At 44.6% G+C, this 23,770-nt stretch overlaps 1 protein-coding gene and 1 pseudogene across 1 annotated transcript in view; one reads left to right on the forward strand and one right to left on the reverse strand.

Annotated features, from left to right (window-relative positions):
• Positions 1-1,808: 1,808 nt before the first annotated feature.
• PCSK2 (proprotein convertase subtilisin/kexin type 2) overlaps positions 1,809-23,770 on the reverse strand; it is a 259,315-nt gene continuing 237,353 nt past the window's right edge. The window contains exon 12 of the mRNA XM_003268203.4: positions 1,809-2,510. Within this exon, the coding sequence (XP_003268251.1) occupies positions 2,024-2,510 (487 nt within the window). The 3' untranslated portion in view covers positions 1,809-2,023. The remainder of the gene's footprint in view (positions 2,511-23,770) is intronic.
• LOC100607022 lies at positions 4,606-4,967 on the forward strand (annotated as a pseudogene).

Here is a 23,770-nt window from a genome sequence, read left to right on the forward strand (position 1 = left end):
GATGAACATTTTCACCTGAATTTCCACTGGCCTTTTTCAGCCAGAATCATCTTGATATTCTCTGAATATTCTTTTAGAAATGAATATGGTATCTGTTTCTTCAATAAATACACATACACACATTATAGGTATATGTGTATATACATTTATACAAGTGTATGTATATATACACATATATACACACATGTATATAGTCTACATATGTATATATATTTCTGTGTGCACTTATACACACATGCACACATAATGTCCTTTGGTTTATTTTTAGACCATTAATGTGAAATTAATTTTCAATGATTTCCATTTATTTTTTCTTGAAATCTAAACTGGTTTAAAAAGACCTTTGCAACAAGTAATAAATTTCTTTTAAAAAATCATATTATTACACTTTAAAGCATGATATAGAGAAGGTCACAATGTGTTAGAGAAGACAGAAATCCATGCCAATATGGGAGAAAAGAAAGCAAATGGGGTTTTCAGATTTCTCTCTTAAAGTGGCCACCTTCAGGGACTTGAACCTAGTGCTCTGTGTTGCTGGCTTGAAGGAAAGGTGCTCCAGGCTAAGCTCTGTGCTCCCACAGGAAGGGAGATGGTGCCTGGAGAGGCTGAAGACAAAGCATTTCTTGGGAATGGATGTGCATTGGGACTGGGGATGAGAAGCCAATTCTGGGTAGGTCACTTTGGTAATGTCTAGTTGGGAATGGAGTGGTGACTTTTGGGATTGACTGTAACCTCTGGGTTGCATGTTAAACGGTCTCAGGGACTGCTTAGTTGCCGAGAAGGTAACTGTGTACTTTCCTAACAGAGGTCTTCTCTCACCTCCTTCGGCCTCAGGTTCCTCTGGGATGAATTGCTTGGTCCTCTCTTGGCAGAAGAGGCTCCATACAACTGGAGAACTATGTGAAGATAGCGCTCGCATCTTTTTTTTTCCCAACACATTAATGACATCAAACTGTGGGGGAGTATGAGATTTCTCTTCCATTATATTACTTGGAAATCAAAGCCCACATCTATGTGTGTAAAGCTGTAAAAAAAAAAAAAATACTCCTGTCGCCTCTCACTCAGATCAGATTGAGAAACCTCAAAGTGACTTAGGAAAAGGGACATTCTTGTTCTAAAAGCTAGTAAACTACTCCTCACCAGATGTGTTGCCAGGCTTCTCTTAATTCTTTTTCTCTTTTGCATAGCTATGTGAGGAGCCCTAGACAATTGGGGCTGGGATGAACTCTATACAAACTGAGAAAAATTTGGGCTGCTCTAGCGGATTTTAACATAACTCAGAGCAGCAGCTGGTGAGAGCACAGCCACGCTCTAAGTTTTATATTTGCCACGCTGGCTGAGTAGAGTGAATTATCTTGGCATTGGTAGTAAAATATCCAGCACTCATGCTTCCTGGATCTCTTTCCCCATGCAGTAACTAGGGCTGTCTATGAATGGCATCTTTTGAATCACACCACCTTAATCTACATCCCTGGCAAATCTTGCTAAATTCAAAACATTGCTCCCCAAAGGATTTACAGCACAGTGTCTCCTGTGCTTTCAGAGATGTGGTGCTCACCCCCTGTCCTCAGCTTTGATTTTCTTGTTAGGTAACAGCCCCTCGTTTGAGACCGTGGACAATTGTTCTTGGAGTCACTCTATGTGGCTTTTAAAATACGTTCTTTTCTCTTCTCAGAAATAAAAAAAAACAACTGAGGCGAAAGCTGTCCCAGTTTTGTTTTTTGTTTTTTGTTTTGTTTTGTTTTGTTTTGCAGGATATCACCCATTTGAATGACAGAAATAAAGAATTTAGAGTCACACATAGGACATGGATGTTGTTGGGAACGCTATATTTGGGGCATAGAGTAAAAAAGGTTGTTTCCATTGTAATGAAAATAATCATTGACAGTGAGCAAAGCTTCAGATTAAGAAGACGGAATTGCCTGTACAGGTGATGGAATTGCTAGGTGCCTGCCTGAAACGTGGAGCGAGGACAGAGGCGGAGCCGGGGAGGGAGGGCGGCGGGGAAGGCGGATGTGCAGCGCTAGTTCTTGTTAAGGATGCTTTTCAGGCTTCTCTCCACGGCTTCATCCAGCTCTTCCTCCAGCTCCTCTTTCTTGGACATGGCCAGCTTGGACTGGTAATCCCGCACCACTTGGTCGATGTACGGGGCGCTCTGAGTGCCATGCAGCATCAGGGTCCACTCCTTCAGCACCCCCTTCTGCTGGGCGCTGCCGACAAATCCCAGCTCCAGGGTCCAGGTGCCTCGGGCGTCTTCCCCCCACGTGTGAGTGGTCATGAAAGGCCACTTGTCAAAGCCCACCTTGGAGTCGTCATCCCTTGGACGCCGGCTCAGCAAAATGGACTTGGTGCCCATAGGGGAAGTCATGTTGATGTTCAGATCTCCTCTCCTGGTTGCGTTGACCGTGATGACAGCCTGGACATGCTCCAGGTAGCGGACAAAATTTTCCTTCCCCTCACAGGCGTCGGTTGTGAGTGTCAGCACCAACTTGCCAGTGGATGGTATTTTCCTGAGGGCAGAGTGAAGAGGAGATAGGATAAGCAGTGGTGGCTGCACCTTACAGGGGATTTTGAGGGCAGCTTCAGGTAGCAGAAAGGGCAAGCGCTTTGGGGTTGATCAGACAGACCTGGATTTAGTCCCACACTGGCTGTGGGAGCCTGAGTAAGTTACTTATCTCTTTTTTTTTGTCTTTTGAGACAGGGTCCCACTCTGTTGCCCAGGCTGGAGTGCAGTGGTGTGATCTCAGCTCACTGCAACCTCCAGCTCCTGGGTTCAAGTGATTCTCATGCCTCAGCCTCCCCAGTAGCCAGGGTTACAGGCATGTGCCACCAAGCCTGGCTAATTTTTTGTATTTTTAGTAGAGACAGAGTTTCACCATGTTGGCCAGGCTGGTCTTGAACTCCTGGCCTCAAGTGATCCAGCTGCCTTGGCCTCCCAAAATGCTGGGATTACAGGTGTGAGCCACCATGCCTGGCTGTGAGCAAGTTACTTATGCTTAGAACCTTCCGTGTGGAAGGAGAAAGTAGCAGATGCTGTGACGTCCCTCCTGAGTCTCCTAAGTCCCTTCTGAGTTCACCTGCAGCTGACGCTCCCTTGCACCTCCACTGCTTCCCACCCCAGACACGAGAATCTCCCCGCGTTCCCCTGGGCTTCCTCCCACCTCCACGGAAGCCTGCACAGCCTGTGTGCAGGGTGGCCCAAAGGTGGCAGGGTTTTAACCTTTGAGGGGTAACGCTCTCCCAATGACTGACAGGTTTTTACCTCGCCTTCTCTATTCCTCAGCGTGACAACTCAGTGTCCCTAGTGGGACTGAGCTCAGCTGCCCACAGTGGCAACTCGCTCATTAATGCACTCTTCATTGGCTTTTCTCCCCTTCCTTATTTTACATCCCCACTTCCTCACTTGTGTTACCTGGGATCATTTCTCAAAAAACTGTCAGCACCCAAGTCTTGTCTCAGGTTGGACTTTTGGGACAACCCAGACTGAGGCAGGAACTCATAATGCCTTTCTTTCAAAGTACTTTGATAAATAGAAGCTGTTGCTAATATGACTGCCATTACTACCATTAAGAAAAGCTGGGCCGGGCGCGGTGGCTCACGCCTGTAATCCCAGCACTTTGGGAGGCTGAGGCGGGTGGATCACGAGGTCAGGAAATCGAGACCATCATGGCTAACATGGTGAAACCCCGTCTCTACTAAAAATACGAAAAATTAGCCAGGCTTGGTGGTGGGCGCCTGTAGTCCCAGCTACTCGGGAGGCTGAGGCAGGAGAATGGCGTGAACCTGGCAGGCGGAGCTTGCAGTGAGCCGAGATCGCGCCACTACACTCCAGCCTGGGTGACAGAGCGAGACTCCGCCTCAAAAAAAAAAAAGAAAAGAAAAGCTGAAAATGGGTAAATTAATTCCAGCGAAAGCCAGTCCAATGAACGATCAGGAGACTTTGGGGCACTCTGGCGAGAGTTGGAGCGAGGTTAAGCCTAAGTACTCTCTAGGCTGTCCTTACAGGCAATCTCCTTTCTGGAGATGGCCTTCTTGGAGTGGGAGAAGCTCAAAGGTTCTTGCACTAGAAGGAAGGAAAAAACGAAACCGCATTTGAGGATTGCATGGTGTAACAGAAAGACTTCAGACTTTGAGAATAAACCCATTTAGATTAGAAGTCTGCTTCTATGTTTACTGCTCCTGAGAGCTTGGGCAGGTTATTTAATTATTCGAAGTTTCACTGTCATTGTGGATGTTTCTTTTTTTTTTTTGAGACGGAGTCTTGCTCTGTCGCCCAGGCCGGACTGCAGTGGCGCCATCTCGGCTCACTGCAAGCTCCGCCTCCCGGGTTCACGCCATTCTCCTGCCTCAGCCTCCCGAGTAGCTGGGACTACAGGCGCCCTCCACCGTGCCTGGCTAATTTTTTATGTTTTTAGTAGACACGGGGTTTCACTGTGTTAGCCATGATGGTCTCAATCTCCTGACCTTGTGATCCACCCGCCTCGGCCTCCCAAAGTGCTGGGATTACAAGCGTGAGCCACGGCGCATGGCCGGATGGTTCTTGTGTGGTTAAATAAGACCATGTATAAAATACCAGGCACAGGGGTCACTCCGCCCCCAGGGAGAGCAGGCGCTACCATGGAGGAGTACCATCGCCACTGCGACGAGGTTGGCGTCAATGCTGAGGAAGCCCACAATATTGTCAAAGAGTGTGCAGATGGGGTTTTAGGTGGTGAAGATTATAATTACAACAACATCAACCAGTGGACCGCAAGCATAGTGGAATAATCGTTAACACATCTGGTTAAGTTGGGAAAAGCTTATAAATGTATTGCGAACTGTGCAGTGGTCCAGAAGAGCGCATATGGCTTTTGCACAGCAGCTCCTGTTTTTGGGATACCACATCTGATGGAACCTGTACCGTAAGATGGGAGAACTGGACCATGAACTGTATTGTCAATGTTTTTGCCATTGCTGTTGTTCTTTAACTGACTAAAAATGTTGGGTTAAAGCCATTAAACATTTATCAGGTGCCTATTATAGGCATATGTCTCTGCTAAGCATTATAGTTATCAATGTGCTGTGCAAATGCTAAGTTCCTTTTAGCAATTGTTCAGTTGGAAGACAAGCATTAATATTTGGGGAAGGAAAAAAAAACAGTTGTTTTACAAGGGAGGAAAAAAGTGAGTCTGGTTACACATATAGAAGTAAGCAAAATGAAAAGCACTTATTGCTTTCTGACAGAATGATAGATGTAATTTTAAGAGTTGCTCCTAGCAAGTTAAAAGTACATATAAAATATGCAACTGTTAGTTAAAGGCCTTATTATCAGTCTTATCTATACAAGTAGTAAATTTTGTCATTGCTTTAATTACAACCATCTGTAAATAATTTTGAAAACTTATTATGTGGGGTTCAAATTGAGTGGAATAAAGTATAGATTAAAAGTATACAATCATTAGCAGGTTATCTCAGGGCTTATGAAATGTAACTAAATTTATTAAGAAAATAGATAAAAATTAGGGTACACAGCTGGCCACCAAATGCGAAGTCAATCTGCTACTTAACCCTGCAAACAAAATCAGTTTTGCATATTACCACTAACACTAATATGTACAGAGCGTGGAACCATAACTCATTGAATTTTGGAGAGGAATAAATTTAGTGTTAATATTGACGATATTAAGGCAATATTCTTGTAGGAATACCATGTACATGTTTGATATTTTGCCAAATAACAATAATTAATACCTGTTAAATGTTTAATAATAATATTAACAAAATAAAGGAGTTTAATGCAGTGATCTTTGTTTTTAGCACATCAAAACTTCTCAGTCATTATTCATGTTTCTTTATGCTGCTGGCTTTTGTGCCCTTGAAGATTATAATAGTGACCAACATATATATACAGACTTGTTTTTTATTAATGTTGTTTAAGCCTGATTTAAGAAAAAAAAATTCATACCTCATGAACTTGCTATCTGCTCTGTTTCTAGTTAAAATATAATAAATATTATCTTCCTATGCTGAAAAATAAATAAATAAATAAATAAAACAAAATGCCAGGCACAATGCTTGGCACATGTACTGGCCCATTGCCTATGCAAATATCCTTCTGGGAGGAGCCAAGATGGCCGAATAGGAGCAGCTCTGGTCTACAGCTCCCAGCGTGAGCGACGCAGAAGACAAGTGATTTCTGCATTTCCAACTGAGGTACCGGGTTCATCTCGCTGGGGAGTGCCAGTCAGTAGGTGCAAGACAGTGGGTGCAGTGCACCGTGCGTGAGCCGAAGCAGGGCGAGGCATCGCCTCACCTGGGAAGCGCAAGGGGTCACAGAATTCCCTTTCCTGGTCAAAGACAGTGGTGACAGATGGCACCTGGAAAATTGGGTCACTCCTATCCTAATACTGTGCTTTTCCAATGGGCTTAAAACACAGCACACCAGGAGATTATATCCTGCCCCTGGCTCAGAGGGTCCTACGCCCACGGAGTCTTGCTCATTGCTAGCACAGTAGTCCAAGATCAAACTGCAAGGTGGCAGTGAGGCTGGGGGAGGGGTGCCCACCATTGCCGAGTTAGTTGTTTGATTAGGTAAACAAAGCAGCCGGGAAGCTCGAACTAGGTGGAGCCCATCACAGCTCAAGGAGGCCTGCCTGCCTCTGTAGGCTCCACCTCTGGGGGCAGGGCACAGTCAAACAAAAAGACAGCAGTAACCTCTGCAGACTTAAATGTCCCTCTCTGACAGCTTTGAAGAGAGTAGTGGTCCTCCCAGCATGCAGCTTGAGATCTGAGATCCAGCAGACTGCCTCCTCAAGTGGGTCCCTGACCCCCGAGTAGCTGAACTGGGAGGCACCCCTGAGTAGGGGGGCACTGACACCTCACACGGCTGGGTACTCATCTGAGACAAAACTTTCAGAGGAATGATCAGGCAGCAGCATCTGCGGTTCACCAATATCCGTTGTTCTGCAGCCACCACTGCTGATACCCAGGCAAACAGGGTCTGGAGTGGACCTCTAGCAATCTCCAACAGACCTGCAGCTGAGGGTCCTATCTGTTAGAAGGAAAACTAACAAACAGAAAGGATATCCATACCAAAAACCCATCTGTACGTCACCATCATCAAAGACCAAAGGTAGATAAAACCACAAAGATGGGAAAAAAACAGAGCAGAAAAACTGGAAACTCTAAAAATCAGAGTGCCTCTCCTCCTCCAAAGGAACGCAGCTCCTCACCAGCAATGGAACACAGCTGGATGGAGAATGACTTTGACGAGTTGAGAGAAGAAGGCTTCAGACGATCAAACTACTCTGAGCTACAGGCGGAAATTCGAACCAATGGCAAAGAAGTTAAAAGCTTTGAAAAATAATTAGACGAATGGATAACTACAATAACCAATGCAGAGAAGTCCTTAAAAGACCTGATGGAGCTGAACACCAAGGCACAAGAGCTACGTGACGAATGCAGAAGCCTCAGTAGCCAATGCAATCAACTGGAAGAAAGGGTATTAGTGATGGAAGATGAAATGAAGCGAGAAGAGAAGTTTAGAGAAAAAAGAATAAAAAGAAACGAACAAAGCCTCCAAGAAATATGGGACTATGTAAAAAGACCAAATCTACATCTGATTGATGTACGTGAAAGTGACGGGGAGAATGGAACCAAGTTGGAAACCACTCTGCAGGTTATTATCCAGGAGAACTTCCCCAATCTAGCAAGGCAGGCCAACATTCAAATTCAGGAAATACAGAGAACACCACAAAGATACTCCTCAAGAGAAGCAACTCCAAGACACATAATTGTCAGATTCACCAAAGCTGAAATGAAGGAAAAAATGTTAAGGGCAGCCAGAGAGAAAGGTTGGGTTACCCACAAAGGGAAGCCCATCAGACTAACAGCTGATCTCTCAGCAGAAACTCTACAAGCCAGAAGAAAGTGGGGACCAATATTCAACATTCTTAAAGAAAAGAATTTTCAACCCAGAATCTCATATCTAGCCAAACTAAGCTTCATGAGTGAAGGAGAAATAAAATACTTTACAGACAAGCAAATTCTGAGAGATTTTGTCACCACCAGGCCTGCCCTAAAAGAGCTCCTGAAGGAAGCACTAAACATGGAAAGGAAAAACCGGTACCAGCCACTGCAAAATCATGCCAAATTGTAAAGACCATCAAGGCTAGGAAGAAACTGCATCAACTAATGAGCAAAATAACCAGCTAACATCATAATGACAGGATCAAATTCACACATAACAATATTAACTTTAAATGTAAATGGGCTAAATGCTCCAATTAAAAGACACAGACAGGCAAATTGGATAAAGAGTCAAGACTCATCAGTGTGCTGTATTCAGGAAACCCATCTCACGTGCAGAGACACACATAGGCTCAAAATAAAGGGATGGAGGAAGATCTACCAAGCAAATGGAAAACAAAAAAAGGCAGGGGTTGCAATCCTAGTCTCTGATAAAACAGACTTTAAACCAACAAAGATCAAAAGAGACAAAGAAGGCCATTACATAATGGTAAAGGTATCAATTCAACAAGAAGACCTAACTATCCTAAATATATATGCACCCAATACAGGAGCACCCAGATTCATAAAGCAAGTCCTTAGTGACCTACAAAGAGACTTAGACTCCCCCACAATAATAATGGGAGACTTTAACACCCCACTGTCAACATTGGACAGATGAACGAGACAGAAAGTTAACAGGGATACCCAGGAATTGAACTCAGCTCTGCACCAAGCGGACCTAATAGACATCTGTAGAACTCTTCACCCCAAATCAACAGAATATACATTCTTTTCAGCACCACACCACACCTACTCCAAAACTGACCACATAGTTGGAAGTAAAGCTCTCCTCAGCAAATGTAAAAGAACAGAAATTATAATAAACTGTCTCTCAGACCACAGTGCAATCAAACTAGAACTCAGGATTCAGAAACTCACTCAAAACCACTCAACTACATGGAAACTGAACAACCTGCTCCTGAATGACTACTGGGTACATAATGAAATGAAGGCGAAAATAAAGATGTTCTTTGAAGCCAACGAGAACAAAGACACAGCATACCAGAATCTCTGGGACACATTCAAAGCAGTGTGGAGAGGGAAATTTATATAGAGGGAAATGCCCACAAGAGAAAGCAGGAAAGATCCAAAATTGACACCCTAACATCACAATTAAAAGAACAAGAAAAGCAAGAGCAAACACATTCAAAAGCTAGCAGAAGACAAGAAATAGCCAAGATCAGAGCAGAACTGAAGGAAACAGAGACACAAAAAACCCTTCAAAAAATTAATGAATCCAGGAGCTGGTTTTTTGAAAAGATCAACAAAATTGATAGACTGCTAGCAAGACTAATAAAGAAGAAAAGAGAGAAGAATCAAATAGATGCAATAAAAAATGATAAAGGGGATATCACCACTGATCCCACAGAAATACAAACTACCGTCAGAGAATACTATAAACACCTCTACACAAATAAACTAGAAAATCTAGAAGAAATGGATAAATTCCTCAACACGTACATCCTTCCAAGACTAAACCAGGAAGAAGTTGAATCTCTGAATAGACCAATAACAGGCTCTGAAATTGAGGCAATAATCAATAGCTTACCAACCAAAAAAAATCCAGGACCAGATGGATTCACAGCCGAATTCTATCAGAGGTACAAAGAGGAGCTGGTACCATTCCTTCTGAAATTATTCCAATCAATAGAAAAAGAGGGAACCCTCCCTAACTCATTTTATGAGGCCAGCATCATCCTGATACCAAAGTCTGGCAGAGACACAATCAAAAAAGAGAATTTTAGACCAATATCCTTGATGAACATCGATGCAAAAATCCTCAGTAAAATACTGGCAAACTGAATCCAGCAGCACATCAAAAAGCTTATCCACCATGATCAAGTGGGCTTCATCCCTGGGATGCAAGGCTGGTTCAACATACTCAAATCAATAAATGTAATCCAACACATAAACAGAACCAAAGACAAAAACCACATGATTTCTCAATAGATGCGGAAAAGGCCTTTGACAAAATTCAACAACCCTTCATGCTAAAAACTCTCAATAGATTAGGTATTGATGGGATGTATCTCAAAATAATAAGCGCTATCTATAACAAACCCACAGCCAATATCATACTGAATGGGCAAAAACTGGAAGCATTCCCTTTGAAAACGGGCACAAGACAGGGATGCCCTCTCTCACCACTCCTATTCAACATAGTGTTGGAAGTGCTGGCCAGGGCAATCAGGCAGGAGAAAGAAATAAAGGGTATTCAATTAGGAAAAGAAGAAGTCAAATTGTCCCTGTTTGCAGATGACATGATTGTATATCTAGAAAACCCCATCATCTCAGCCCAAAATCTCCTCAAGCTGATAAGCAACTTCAGCAAAATCTCAGGATACAAAATCAATATACAAAAATCACAAGCATTCTTATACACCAATAACAGACAAACAGAGAGCCAAATCATGAGTGAACTCCCATTCACAATTGCTTCAAAGAGAATAAAATACCTAGGAATCCAACTTACAAGGGATGTGAAGGACCTCTTCAAGGAGAACTACAAACCACTGCTCAATGAAATAAAAGAGGATACAAACAAATGGAAGAACATTCCATGCTCATGGGTTGGAAGAATCAATATCGTGAAAATGGCCATACTGCCCAAGGTAATTTATAGATTCAATGCCATCCCCATCAAGCTACCAATGACTTTCTTCACAGAATTGGAAAAAAACTCCTTTAAAGTTCATATGGAACCAAAAAAGAGCCTGCATCGCCAAGTCAATCCTAAGCCAAAAGAACAAAGCTGGAGGCATCACGCTACCTGACTTCAAACTATACTACAAGGCTACAGTAACCAAAACAGTGTGGTACTGGTACCAAAACAGAGATATAGACCAATGGAACAGAACAGAGCCCTCAGAAATAATACCACAAATCTACAACCATCTGATCTTTGACAAACCTGACAAAAACAAGCAATGGGGAAAGGATTCCCTATTTAATAAATGGTGCTGGGAAAACTGGCTAGCCATATGTAGAAAGCTGAAAGTGGATCCCTTCCTTACACCTTATACAAAAATTAATTCAAGATGATTAAAGACTTAAATGTTAGACCTAAAACCATAAAAACCCTAGAAGAAAACCTAGGCAATACCATTCAGGACATAGGCATGGGCAAGGACTTCATGTCTAAAACACCAAAAGCAATGGCAACAAAAGCCAAAATTGACAAATGGGATCTAATTAAACTAAAGAGCTTCTGCACAGCAAAAGAAACTACCATCAGAGTGAACAGGCAACCTACAGAATGGGAGAAAATTTTTGCAACATACTCATCTGACAAAGGGCTAATATCCAGAATCTACAATGAACACAAACAAATTTACAAGAAAAAAACAAACAACCCCATCAAAAAGAGGGCAAAGGATATGAACAGACACTTCTCAAAAGAAGACGTTTATGCAGCCAAAAAACACATGAAAAAATGCTCATCATCACTGACCATCAGAGAAATGCAAATCAAAACCACCACAATGAGATACCATCTCACACCAGTTAGAATGGCCATCATTAAAAAGTCAGGAAACAACAGGTGCTGGAGAGGATGTGGAGAAATAGGAACACTTTTACCCTGTTGGTGGGACTGTAAACTAGTTCAACCATTGTGGAAGACAGTGTGGCAATTCCTCAGGGATCTAGAACTAGAAATACCATTTGATCCAGCCATCCCATTACTAGGTATATACCCAAAAGATTATAAATCATGCTGCTATAAAGACACATGCACACGTATGTTTATTGCGGCACTATTCACAATCGCAAAGACTTGGAACCAACCTAAATGTCCAACAACGATAGACTGGATTAAGAAAATGTGGCACATACACACCATGGAATACTATGCAGCCATAAAAAATGATGAGTTCATGTCCTTTGTAGAGACATGGATGAAACTGGAAACCATCATTCTCAGCAAACTATCGCAAGGACAAAAAACCAAACACCACATGTTCTCACTCATAGGTGGGAATTGAACAATGAGAACACATGGACACAGGAAGGGGAACATCACACACGGGGGACTGTTGTGGGGTGGGGGGAGGGGGAGGGATAGCATTAGGAGATATACCTTATGCTAAATCATGAGTTAATGGGTGCAGCACACCAACATGGCACATGGATACATATGTAACAAACCTGCACATTGTGCACATGTACCCTAAAACTTAAAGTATAATAATAATAAAATTAAAAAAAAATCCTCCCTCAACATGGCTTTTATTTGGGAGTATAAATAAAATATTTTTAAACACACATCTTGTAAAGCACATTTATAAAAAGACAGTGGTCGCACGCCCAATTGGAGTCAAGCCTTGGTTCTGCATTGCCCTAGGAACCAAGGCCATGAACCTGGGAGGGCTTGCTGAAACATACAGTGCAGTTCATTAATACTCTCTGGAGGAACTTCACAAATATAGACTTAAATGTTTTCATGGAGTACTGCTGTGTTCCCCTCTCCCACCCCCGGATACTGATGCTGAATTATGTATGGAGTGTCCATCAGCTATGGGGATCCAGTGACGGTGGGGGTGGTCTTTCTGTTCCCAGGATCTGGGGAAACCATCCATTTGGTGGAAAGCAGGCACTAAGCCAACTTTGGAGGCCGGGGTAATGAGGGCCATAACCTGGATTTCTCAAAGAAGGTGCTATTTATTCAGAACAAGATCAGAAACACAACAGGTAAGGTGATAAATAACTAAAGATTGGGCTCTAGCCCAGCAGTGGACAGCTGTGTAGGGTAGCACAAAGAGTCTCAGAGTACAAGTCCAGTTGTGGGCAAGTATTTGCACTATCTGAGCTATTAATTCCTGCCCTGAACAGTTGCTGGCAAGATAAATTATCCTACATATACATTATATACGTACATATATATAATGTGTCTATATGTGTATATACATGTATACTCATATACATAGTATATTTACAAATGTCTAGACCACCACTGGCCAATGGACACTCTACGATGATGGAAATATTCTATATATATAATCTCTAGTATGGTAGCCACTGGCTACATGTGGCTAGTGAGCAATTGAAACATAGATCATGTGAGTGCAGAAATGAATGTTCAATTTATTTTATTCAATTTTAGTTAATCTAATATGTTATTATATAACCACGTGTGGCTGGTTGCTTCTGTACTGGACAGTGCGGGTCTAAATTGTTTATGTATGTTGAATTTGAATCTGATAAGAAGAACAACAACAACAGGCAGAGAGTCTCTTGGCCTTCTGGTTCAAGGGCATTCAGTTTTTTTTCCTGGCTCACAGGCTCTAGGAAAAGCAGTTGGGGAAACTGCAGCTTTGTTTTGCAGGTTTTCTGGCCATCTCTCTGGAGGTCTCTGAAATATTCATCCAGAACCTCAAGGTATGAGGGAAATGACACATTCTATTACAGGGTTTCTATGCAGACAAGCAGTCAGGCCCAGAATCGGGCTTTCCTTCTAGAGTTGAGCCAGAGGGGCTTTGGGAATCTTTGAAAAGCACAGTTGCAGGAAGCAGAGAATGATAACAGGAAGAGAGACCCTGGCTCTGAGTTCTGTGTTGAATTTGAGCTCTCTTTTCTACCCTGTAGTCTAGCGCTTCTTGAAAAGTTTCAAGAAGGAAATTCACAAGCCAACAACCAAAGACTGTAACTGAGTGGCAATCATTATAGATATTATAAAACATCACTTATCGTTTGTCAAGTGCAGTAGTCACTATTATCTTAAGAATTCAGAACACCAGCTGAATTCTAAGAAAATTTGTTTTCTGTCCCAATTTGCACCCAGGACCCTCGTGGACTGGAGTCATAGTGATAGACCCTTTACAAGTCAATTTGTAGAAACTCTGGCAGAAAAATGGCGTTGCTTCCCTTGTGGAAAACTGAAAATATTTCTTCAATTGGCTAAGAATCAGAGGTGAAACAGCCACTTTTGCTAGAAATAAGACCACAGCCCACCATACACAAAGTTTCTGTGAATTAACTATAAGGTCCTTCACTACGTGAAAAGAGTTGTTCTAGTGCTGGGATGACCTCTTATGATGGAAGGAGAGAAATATGGATTAGACTAAACCTGAGATGACCTTCAGGCACACCATAGCTAAGGGTGTTTTGGTAGATGGTGATAGTGCTTGTTCAGATCCCCTCCCCTGGGCTGTGCACCACCCCAGCTGCTGTGGGCATTGGCTGCTAACTGTGGTCTTCTGCCTGGGTCTCTGAAGAATCACCCTCAGGAGCTATGGAAACCTGGCTGAAATAAGAATACATAAAACCAGTGCTCCTGCCCCCAAGCGGGACAACTGTGTGGTGGCGTTGGTGCTCCAAAGCCCCCCATGGATCAGGCCATGTGCATATACCTGGTTCCACATCCTTTCTTGGCTACTTCTGCCCCTCCCAAATCCCTCACTCTCTTACAGTTCTCCCTGAAAAGCCCTCCCTCAATAAACCACATGTACTCAAACCCAATCTCAGGCTCTGCTTCCAGGCAACCCAACCTAAAACAGGTGTTATCTGTCTCTAGAGAAGAGCAATTGGAAACTGATTACCACATCCCTCTGCACAGTGTCTGAGGCCTATTGACTATATTCATGTCATCGTTGGTTTACAGAATATGGGCTTCATTCCATCTGTGGGCTCAGTCACTCTCACTTCTTTTTCTTTCTTTAAAAAGCCCTTAAGAAATTACTGTAAAGATAGTTCTAGGCTGGGGACCACTTTGATATTAAGGGCATGTCAGAGGAGCCTGGAATTTGAGTCCCAAGAAGGAGCCTCACTGGCAGAACAGCAAGGGCTGGTGTGTTCCTGTCTGTGTGAATCTTCCATGGCAGCTGTCATATCTGTTTCTCCCGGGAGCCCCACGCTCATGGGGAAGGCCTTAGTGACTAAGACCAAGGGAGGGAAAATGACAGCGAGGCCGAGAAGGGGAAACTAGAACACAGGCCACTGATTGTCCAGGCTAAAGGTCTTATTTGAGAGTGAGTGGTGTGCATTCATGATAGCGGGTGCAAGGGAGAGATGGAGGGAAACTGAAAGACATATTCCATGCACCTTGGAAAGCCAAAAGACAGGTGGGAGTAGGGACAAACACACAAACTTGTGTTAAGAATCACACATTTTCCTAGAAGCCCTGGACACTGGGGTGTGCCTGGGGGTCACAGGCCATGCTGGCTTTGGAGCATCAACGCCACCACGCAGTTGTCCCGCTTGGGGGCAGGAGCACTGGTTTTATGTATTCTTATTTCAGCCAGGTTTCCATAGCTCCTGAGGGTCATTCTTCAGAGACACGGGCAGAAGACCACAGTTAGCAGCCAATGCCCACAGCAGCTGGGGTGGTGCACAGCCCAGTGAAGGGGACCTGAATGAGAGGCACTGTCGCCATCTACCGAAACCCCCTTAGCCATGGTGTGCCTGAAGGTCATCTCAGGTTTGGTCCAATCTATATTTCTCTCCTTCCATCATAAGAGATCATCCCAGCACTAGAACAATTCTTTTCATGTTGGTTGGGGAATCTGGCTTTTTTAGCACCACGGAGAGACTGCCAGCTAGAAAAACTCCCCGATCCTGCCCTGCCATGTGAACTGCTTCCTGCACAGGAGCTGGGTCCCCTAAGAGAGGAGACATGTGGCTGGACTCTTCTGAGAATGTTAAGTTACTATGAAATTAAATTAAAAGCATGCTGTGAATTCCAGAGGCAGCGAACTTGGTAGGGAAAGAACACCATTCTCCCCTCACAGGTCAGGTTTTTGGCTGGCATTGTGGCACTGGGAGAGCCTAGGAACGGTATTTTCCAGATGTTTCTTATTTCTCTCTTTTTTTGCTCACTCGTGTTTTCTGATTTTCTTACAGTGACCATGTATTGCTTTTGTGAGAAGAAAAGGAATAAAACATTCTTATTTTAAAGCAAAAAGGAGATATATGCTCAGGAATTGTCAATTTATAAGAAGGTTAAATAGGAAGAGGTTGGTGGTGGAACAAAAAGAGGCTCTGCAGAAATATCTTAAATAGTCACAGGGTGTTAGTTTCCAGGCCATGATCTGCAGCTCATTTGCTGCAGAAAATGAAGCATGTTTTCTGGAGGTTTAAGAGTTCTTAGGTCGGGTGTGGTGGCTCACGCCTGTAATCCCAGCACTCTGGGAGGCCGAGGCGGGTGGATCATGAGGTCAGGAGTTCAAGACCAGCCTGATCAACATGGAGAAACCGCGTCTCTACTAAAAATACAAAAATTAGTCAGGCATGGTGGTGTGTACCTGTAATCCCAGCTACTCAGGAGGTTGAGGCAGGAGAATCGCTTGAACGTGGGAAGCGGAGGTTGCAGTGAGCTGAGATCACGCTACTGCACTCCAGCCTGGGCAACACAGCAAGACTCAATCTCAAAAAAAAAAAAAAAAGAGTTCTTCTTTGACCTATTAGAGATAATATGTGCAAAAGCCTAGTGTTCAAGTCCTATAAAAGACAAACTTGGTGGTGTGGGGGTGGCTTGTATCCTTATTTTATTGCATATCGTTGCAAGTAAGTGTTTAAACTGCCTTGTGTCAAGAAATAGGTGTTGCTTCCCAGGAGGCCCTGGGGAATGCTTCTTGTGTTATGAATCTTCAACTGCATGATAAAGTCATGAAGCTGTGGCCTGGTGTGGTGACTCATGCCTGAAATCCCAACACTTTGGGAGGCCAAGGCAGGCAGATCACCTGAGGTCAGGAGTTCAACACCAGCCTGGCCAACATGGTGAAACCCCGGCTCTACTAAACATACAAAAATTAGCCGAGTGTGGCGGTGGGTGCCTGTAGTCCCAGCTACTCGGGAGGCTGAGGCAGGAGAATCGCTTGAACCTGGGCAGTGGCGGTTGCAGTGAGCCAAGATCGTGCCACTGCACTCCAGCCTGGGTGACAGAGCAAGACTCTGTCTCAAAAAAAAAAAGTTATAAAGCTGTGATTGTTTCCATAGAATAATCATAATAGTAACAATGACAGCCACTCTTTCTCAAGTGCCCAAGATGCCTGCTTTTGTGGCAGTCACATGAGGACATTCAGCAGGTGGCCACGGTGAGGTTTTCTCCTCCCCCTGTAGCAGAGTCAGGTGGGCATGAACTTGTGCAGGAAGCCTCTGCAGCTCGGGAGTGCTGGTCCACAGTCCCCCAGGTGGCGCAGGGCCGAGCACACGCTGACCTCTCACTCCCATGCTGCGTCCGGCATTGATACCAGGTTTTAACACTTATTTCCAAATTCACTTAAACTTCAGAGCTAGATCACATATTCTGGCACGGCCTTAAAGGAGCTCAGTGAACAGTCCCCTCAGAGTGCCCAGAGGGGCTATGGGCAGCTGTGTTGGACAGGTCACTCCGAGCTGGCTGATGGGGCCGGCCTGGGCTGGCTCCACTCATTCCACACACAGCTGGTGCAGCTGGTCACAGCCAGGTGTATTTTCCCCTTTGATTGTAGCTGAGCATCCTTCACTGACTCTCTTGATAAAGCCTCTTTAGAAAATTGCTTTTCAAATTGACTCCATCTCTGGGAAGATTAATGCCGAGGAAACCCACAAACCTGACAATCACCACTCACTCTACCTTGGAAGCTGTTTCTGTGCAGCCCTGCACATTATGGAGAGTGGCGATTGCCACGGCAGTTGATTCCTCTACCCCACCGCTCCACGAGTGTGCTTCGTGGTCATAAGGGCCTCTTCTGCCAAGCGGCGCAGCCAGCCCTGGGGCTGCTCTCCAAATCTCCCTGTGTAGCCTCTGCATTCTTCAACAAGTGTATTTGCCCTAGACCTAACTCATCTGCATCTGATAATAAGTTCCAGTGAGGGGGTGGACGAGGGACCGGAGGGCAGTGAGAGGAGGCAGAGCCCTTCCAACCAAGGCAGAACCTCCTTCCCACGTTTGCCTTGCTGGCCCGCCGGTCCTATTGCCACCAGCCAGACATCTCCCTTGTGTCCAGCTGATGCTGGCTGAATATTTTCATTCCCTCATTCATTTAAAAAATATTTATCACCTGTCTGTTAAATGCCCGGTACTATTGTAGGCACTAGGGGTACACCAGTGAATACGACAGATGAGGGCCCAGTCCTTTGGGAGGACCCAACTGAGTTAGTGCTGAAATATAATGCTCTCCCATTTCTCTTCATTGAAAACACTGCATTGATCTTGCATAAAGTTCCTGGATAGTTGTGAGATGTTGGGATGATCACGTCTCCAGACCTCAGATTCCTTACAGGGACTTGGACAACATTATTTCCAGTGTCGCCTCTGGCCTTAAATTCCACATGTATGCAGATTATGATGGAATGCTAAGCATATTCAGAAACTGGGAGATAAACTGCCATTCATCTCAGCATGCACCCTCATTCCCTCTCTCTCCTTCTCTCCTGCGGTGCTCCCCTCCTGCCCTCTCTCATAATCACATGGTGCTTGACGATCATTAGAGGTCTGTCCTGCTTATCCAGTGCAATCTCAGAAAATAAAGCCTGGTATTGACACGTAGCTTGACTAAGAGGGCCGCAGTATATTCCAAGCTAACTCTTCCCCTAAATACTGCAATGGTGCCGCCTTTTTGTTAATTGTAAATATTGCTTATATGCAACTAAGTGTAGATATTGTGCCAGTTGCACTGTCTGTGGGGGACATTCCAGCCCCCAGCCACTGCTTGCAGAGTGTCTGTAAAGGAACAGACATTGTAAGTCTTTCTACTTTTGCAATAAGGGAATGCGGAACCAGGCCCCAGGGCCTTGTGGAATGGATAAGGACATTGGAGCTAAGGCCATTTGCTTTATTTGTCTGACCCTGTTTTCTCACCTAAATTAAGACTAGGGATGCCAACCTCCTGTAATTAAATGAGATAGTGGAAGTAAAGTGCTATCCCAGTGACTTTCCAAGAGAAGTTCTTAGCAGCAGTTCTTACTAGCACCCTCCCAAGGCCGCCTTTAGGCTTCTAGGATGCTGCAATTGGATGTCATGCTGGCAGAAGGCATGAGGCTATAAAATGGACCAGCAAGCCTTTCTTGCAGTCTCATCTTCTTGACACCCCTTCATAGAGTTTATGTTATTACATCTCCACTTCCCATTCGGTTTGCACAATTCAGCATCCCTCCTGCTAAGATGTAACTACCAGATGTGCCTTAGACATGGCTGTCCAAGTTGGTAGCCACTAGCCACATGTTGCTATTTAAATTTAAATTAATTAGAATGAAATAAAATGAAAACTTTTGTTTCTTAATCACAGTCATCCACTTTCTTTCTAGCACTCAGTAGCCACAAGCTATTGTATTGGACCGTGCAGAACATTTTCACCACTGCAGAAAGTCACTGCACTTCCAAATTTCTCAAGAAATTATTCTGAACTCTAACAAGGGAAACACTTGTCAAGGCCCATTTAATGTTGACTTTGGGTAAAGTTAGTTATGATGAGTAAGGTTTAGCCTTAAATCCCCCATTTGGACAGTGGTTCCCAGTCTTGTCTCTTTGTTCATTCCCAAAAGACACTGTAAACCTTGGCACTGTAGACCAGTGAGAGGGCCTCTGGAATGCCAGTGATGGGGTTTGGGAGATGGGAGCACCCACTAGGTGGGTGTTTCAGAATCCCCAGGTGAATGTTTACTGAAACTCCCTCCCCCAGCCAAGCCTCACCTTCTCCAGGGGGAGTCACTGAGATACCTGAGAGCCCACCGTGAGGGGTCAAAGTGACTGGGCTCAGATCCCAGTTTGGCTGCTTAGTAGCTGGATGACATTTGGCATGCCCTTGACCTTTCTCAACCTTGTCTTATCAGTAATGGCACTGTGAGCTCACAGCAGGGCTGCTCTCACATACGGCCTAATGTAGGACCTGTGTGCATGGGAGCTGGTTAAGGTCAAGGTCATGTAGTGAAAACAGCCTGGGGTTTGGGTTTAGATGGGCTTTGCTTCAAGTCCTGCTCCGCCTTTTGTGACTCTGAGCACATTTTTTTTTTTATCCTTTCTGGATCTCAGCTTCCTTGTGTATAAAAAGAAATAATGATAGGACACACCTCTTGGGCTTACAAGGATTAAATACAGTAATGCAAATGGGCCTAGCATATACCACATCTAGTCGGTGCTTCACCCTGACACACAGCATGGGACCAGTTTGTTGTTAAGGCTGCAACATATTCACTCCCGCTCCCACCTGGACTGTGTGAGTGTAAGGCACACCCTCAACAATAGGGTGGCTGTGAAGCCACCTATTATGTATGAAAGCACATAGCATGCAGTTGGCACTCAATAAAAGTGACTTCCAGTCTTCACTTACACTTACAGCCTCTGTGGCCTTGACTGTGTCAATCAACTTGTTTAGAGCTCAGAGAAGTCTGTCTTGCCAAGAGGAGGGATACGGGAGTGAACAGAGATGATGTGTGGACACAGCAGTTTGGAAAATGGTGAGGAACTGTGCAGAGTAGCTATTTTTATTATAGGACATTTATAACATCACTAGGGACTTGGGCAGCTCTGTGTTTTTAGATTATTATAGGGCTTGGGCTGAAGCTTTATTTTTTCCATGTGGTGCTGATTAGAGTGAGGCCTTCTTAAATCATGGACTGTTTCATGGAAAAAAATACTCAGCTTGGCAGTAATCCACTTGGTGCCACTTTCTAGGGGCTCAATGAGTAAACAATGAGGATGCTCACTCATGGGAAGATGCTTGTCCATGGGAGGATGCTGGCCTGTGGGAGGATGCTGACCTATGGTGGGCTGCCCATCTAAGAGAGGACACTGGCCGGTGGAGGATGCTCACCTATGGTGGCTGCCCATTCATAGCAGGATGCTGGTCCATGTGAGGATGCTGACCTATGGTGGGCTGCCTGTCTACAGCAGGACGCTGGCCCATGGAGAGTGCTGACCTATGGTGGGCTGCCAATCTACAGGATGACACTGGCCCATGGGAGGATGCTCATCTATGGTGGGCTGCCCTTCTACGGGAGGACACTGGCCCGTGGGAGGGTGCTGACCTATGGTAGGCTGCCCGTCTACAGCAGGACGCTGGCCTGTGGGCGGATGTTGGCCTATGGCGGGCTGCCCGTCTACAGCAGGACGCTGGCCCGTGGGAGGATGATGGCCTATGGTGGGCTGCCCGTCTACGGCAGGATGCTGGCCTGTGGGAGGATGCTGACCTATGGTTGGCTGCCTGTCTACGGCAGGATGCTGGCCTGTGGGAGGATGCTGACCTATGGTTGGCTGCCTGTCTACGGCAGGATGCTGGCCTGTGGGAGGATGCTCACCTATGGTGGGCTGCCCATCTATGGGAGGACACTGGCCCATGGGAGGATGCTCACCTATGGTGGGCTGCCCATCTATGGGAGGACACTGGCCCATGGGAGGATGCTCACCTATGGTAGGCTGCCTGTCTATGGCAGGCTGCTGGCCCATGGGAGAATGGGCATCCCAGGGCACAAGCTTGTCCATTGGAGGATATTTTAGGCTGAAAGGATACATGATTTGGAATTTGCATAAAAATCAGACAATTATTTCACCAAAAATTCTAGGAGATTACTATCTTTTTTATTCTACAGGTGTGAGCTAGAAGTGTTCACGTCTAGTCATGAATGAGAAGGAGAGGCAACGTTACATTTACTGTGTGCCTGCTGTAGACTTGTGTGTTGCTAAAGTCTCCCAGCAGCATGCGGAGGAAAGATATTAGCTCCATTTTACTGGTGAGGAAGGAGAAAAAAGTCTCTTATTTTGGGGCCCATTAGTATAGAATTCAGGGGGTCTAATAATTTCAATGGAAAAAACCCCACATCTTAATTTTCACTAGATTATAACAGAAACTTTTCTTCTCTTTCGATTACAAATGCAGGCCACAAAGCAGAGTGGCATTAGCTCCTCCTCAGACTTTATCATCAAAGAGCTGGCAGATTTTCATGTCCCACCACAGCCACTGCATGGATCTTGCAGCAGCAATTAGTCATCACTGCTGCTCTGAAATTATTGTGGCCATTAGACTTGCCACTAGGGCTTTTTACTTAATGTGCTGACAAGGGGACATATATTTCAGCATGAATTTGTTTTCTAATTGGTTTCAACATAATTGCTTTCCTTTGCAATCCCGTGTATTTTATCTAATGAATTTGGAAAACATTAGACTGAGATGGGGCCCATAGACGTCACCATGCTCTCAAAGGGAGAGGGGCACAAAGGTTGAGAATTGCTAAAGCAGAGGGTCAGAAATGTCAAAAGTAGTGTCTAAGTTGGTGAAGTCAAGATCAGAATTCAGGTCTGGGTAACTGAGTAGAAGAGATGCAGCGAGTCTAGGACCAATGAAGAGTGGCGAGGAGGATAAAGTCTGTGAGGGGTTGGACTCTGGCCAGGCTTGATGGTCCTCAGAAATCTGGCCCTGGCAGGGAATGAATTTTACCACCATTTAAATGACGTAAGCCATGGAGGTGTATTCTCAAGATAGAATGAGAATGAATGAGCTACAGCTACACACGGTGACCTGGACGAATCTCACAAGCCTCATGCTGAGAAAAAGAAACTGGACACAGTCCAGTCTGAAAACTGGTGAAACGAATCTACAGAGAAAGAAGCAAAAACAAAGGGTGCCTGTGGAGCGTGTGGACGAGCTGGAAGCAGGTATGAGGAATCTTCCTGGGTTGATGGAATGTCTCATCTCTTGATTCAGTGGTAGTTACCAGGGTGTATACATTTATCAACACTCGAATGATACACTTAAGTTCTGTGTATTTGATGATATGTAAATAATACCTCAGTGATAATAATAAAAATTACCATCTTCATTTTAGTAATGCATCAAGGAGGACAGAGAGAAATTAAGTATCCTTACTGACCAATCCACTTGCCAAGGTGGGGCGGTTGGAAGGGAAGTGGGTGCAGTTGACTAACGCTGTGGTTTCTGTGTAGGGAACCCCTTACACAAATCCCTCCAAGTGGCAAAATCCACCTCGCTCAGAGGAAAATCAAGTCCTTAGATTGTCCCACAGGTAGAATGAATAAATAAATTGTGTTATAGTCATACACTGGAACACTCTTCAGCAATGAGTAAAAGCTATAAGTACACATTAAACATGATTGGATCTCACAAACGTAACTCCAAGCGAAATAATCTAGTTGTAAAACAGGACATAGTGTATGATTCTAGTAAGTGTGGAACAGGCAAATTAAGCTATGGAGTTAGAAGTAAGAATATGGCTACGCTGGCATGGGGATGTTAATGGCAGTGGTCATGGGGGGCCTTTGGGGATGTTGGTCATGTTCTCCTTATTGAGCTGAGTGATGCTTATAGTGGTTGATTTGTGCCCTTAGAAATAATGGCATACATCACTGAAACAGTTAAGGCTCACAACCAAAAGCAGGGGTTCTGTGTTCTATGTAAATGGTGCCTCCTGGATTTATGCAAACCTGCAGCTTTGCTTGGAAGCTGGTTGTCCCTGAGTCAAATCCAGGCTGAGGATTGTGGCTCACACCTGTAATCCCAGTACTTTGGGAGGCCAGGGCAGAAGGATCACTTGAACCCAGGAGTTTGAGACCAGCTTGGACAACATAGTGAGGCTTTGTCTCTACAAAAAATAAAAAAAAATTAGCCGGGTGTGGTGGCGCATGCCTGTGGCCCTAGCTACTTGGAAGTCTGAGGCAGGAGGATTATTGAGACCAGGAGTTCAAGGCTGCAGTGAGCTGTGATCATGCCACTGTACTCCAGCCTGGGTGACAAAGTGAGGCCTTGTCTCAAAAAAACAAACAAACAAACAAAAAATATAGTTGACCCAAACA

Source organism: Nomascus leucogenys, chromosome 13, assembly GCF_006542625.1.
Source record: "Nomascus leucogenys isolate Asia chromosome 13, Asia_NLE_v1, whole genome shotgun sequence".
Taxonomy (NCBI): domain Eukaryota; kingdom Metazoa; phylum Chordata; class Mammalia; order Primates; family Hylobatidae; genus Nomascus; species Nomascus leucogenys.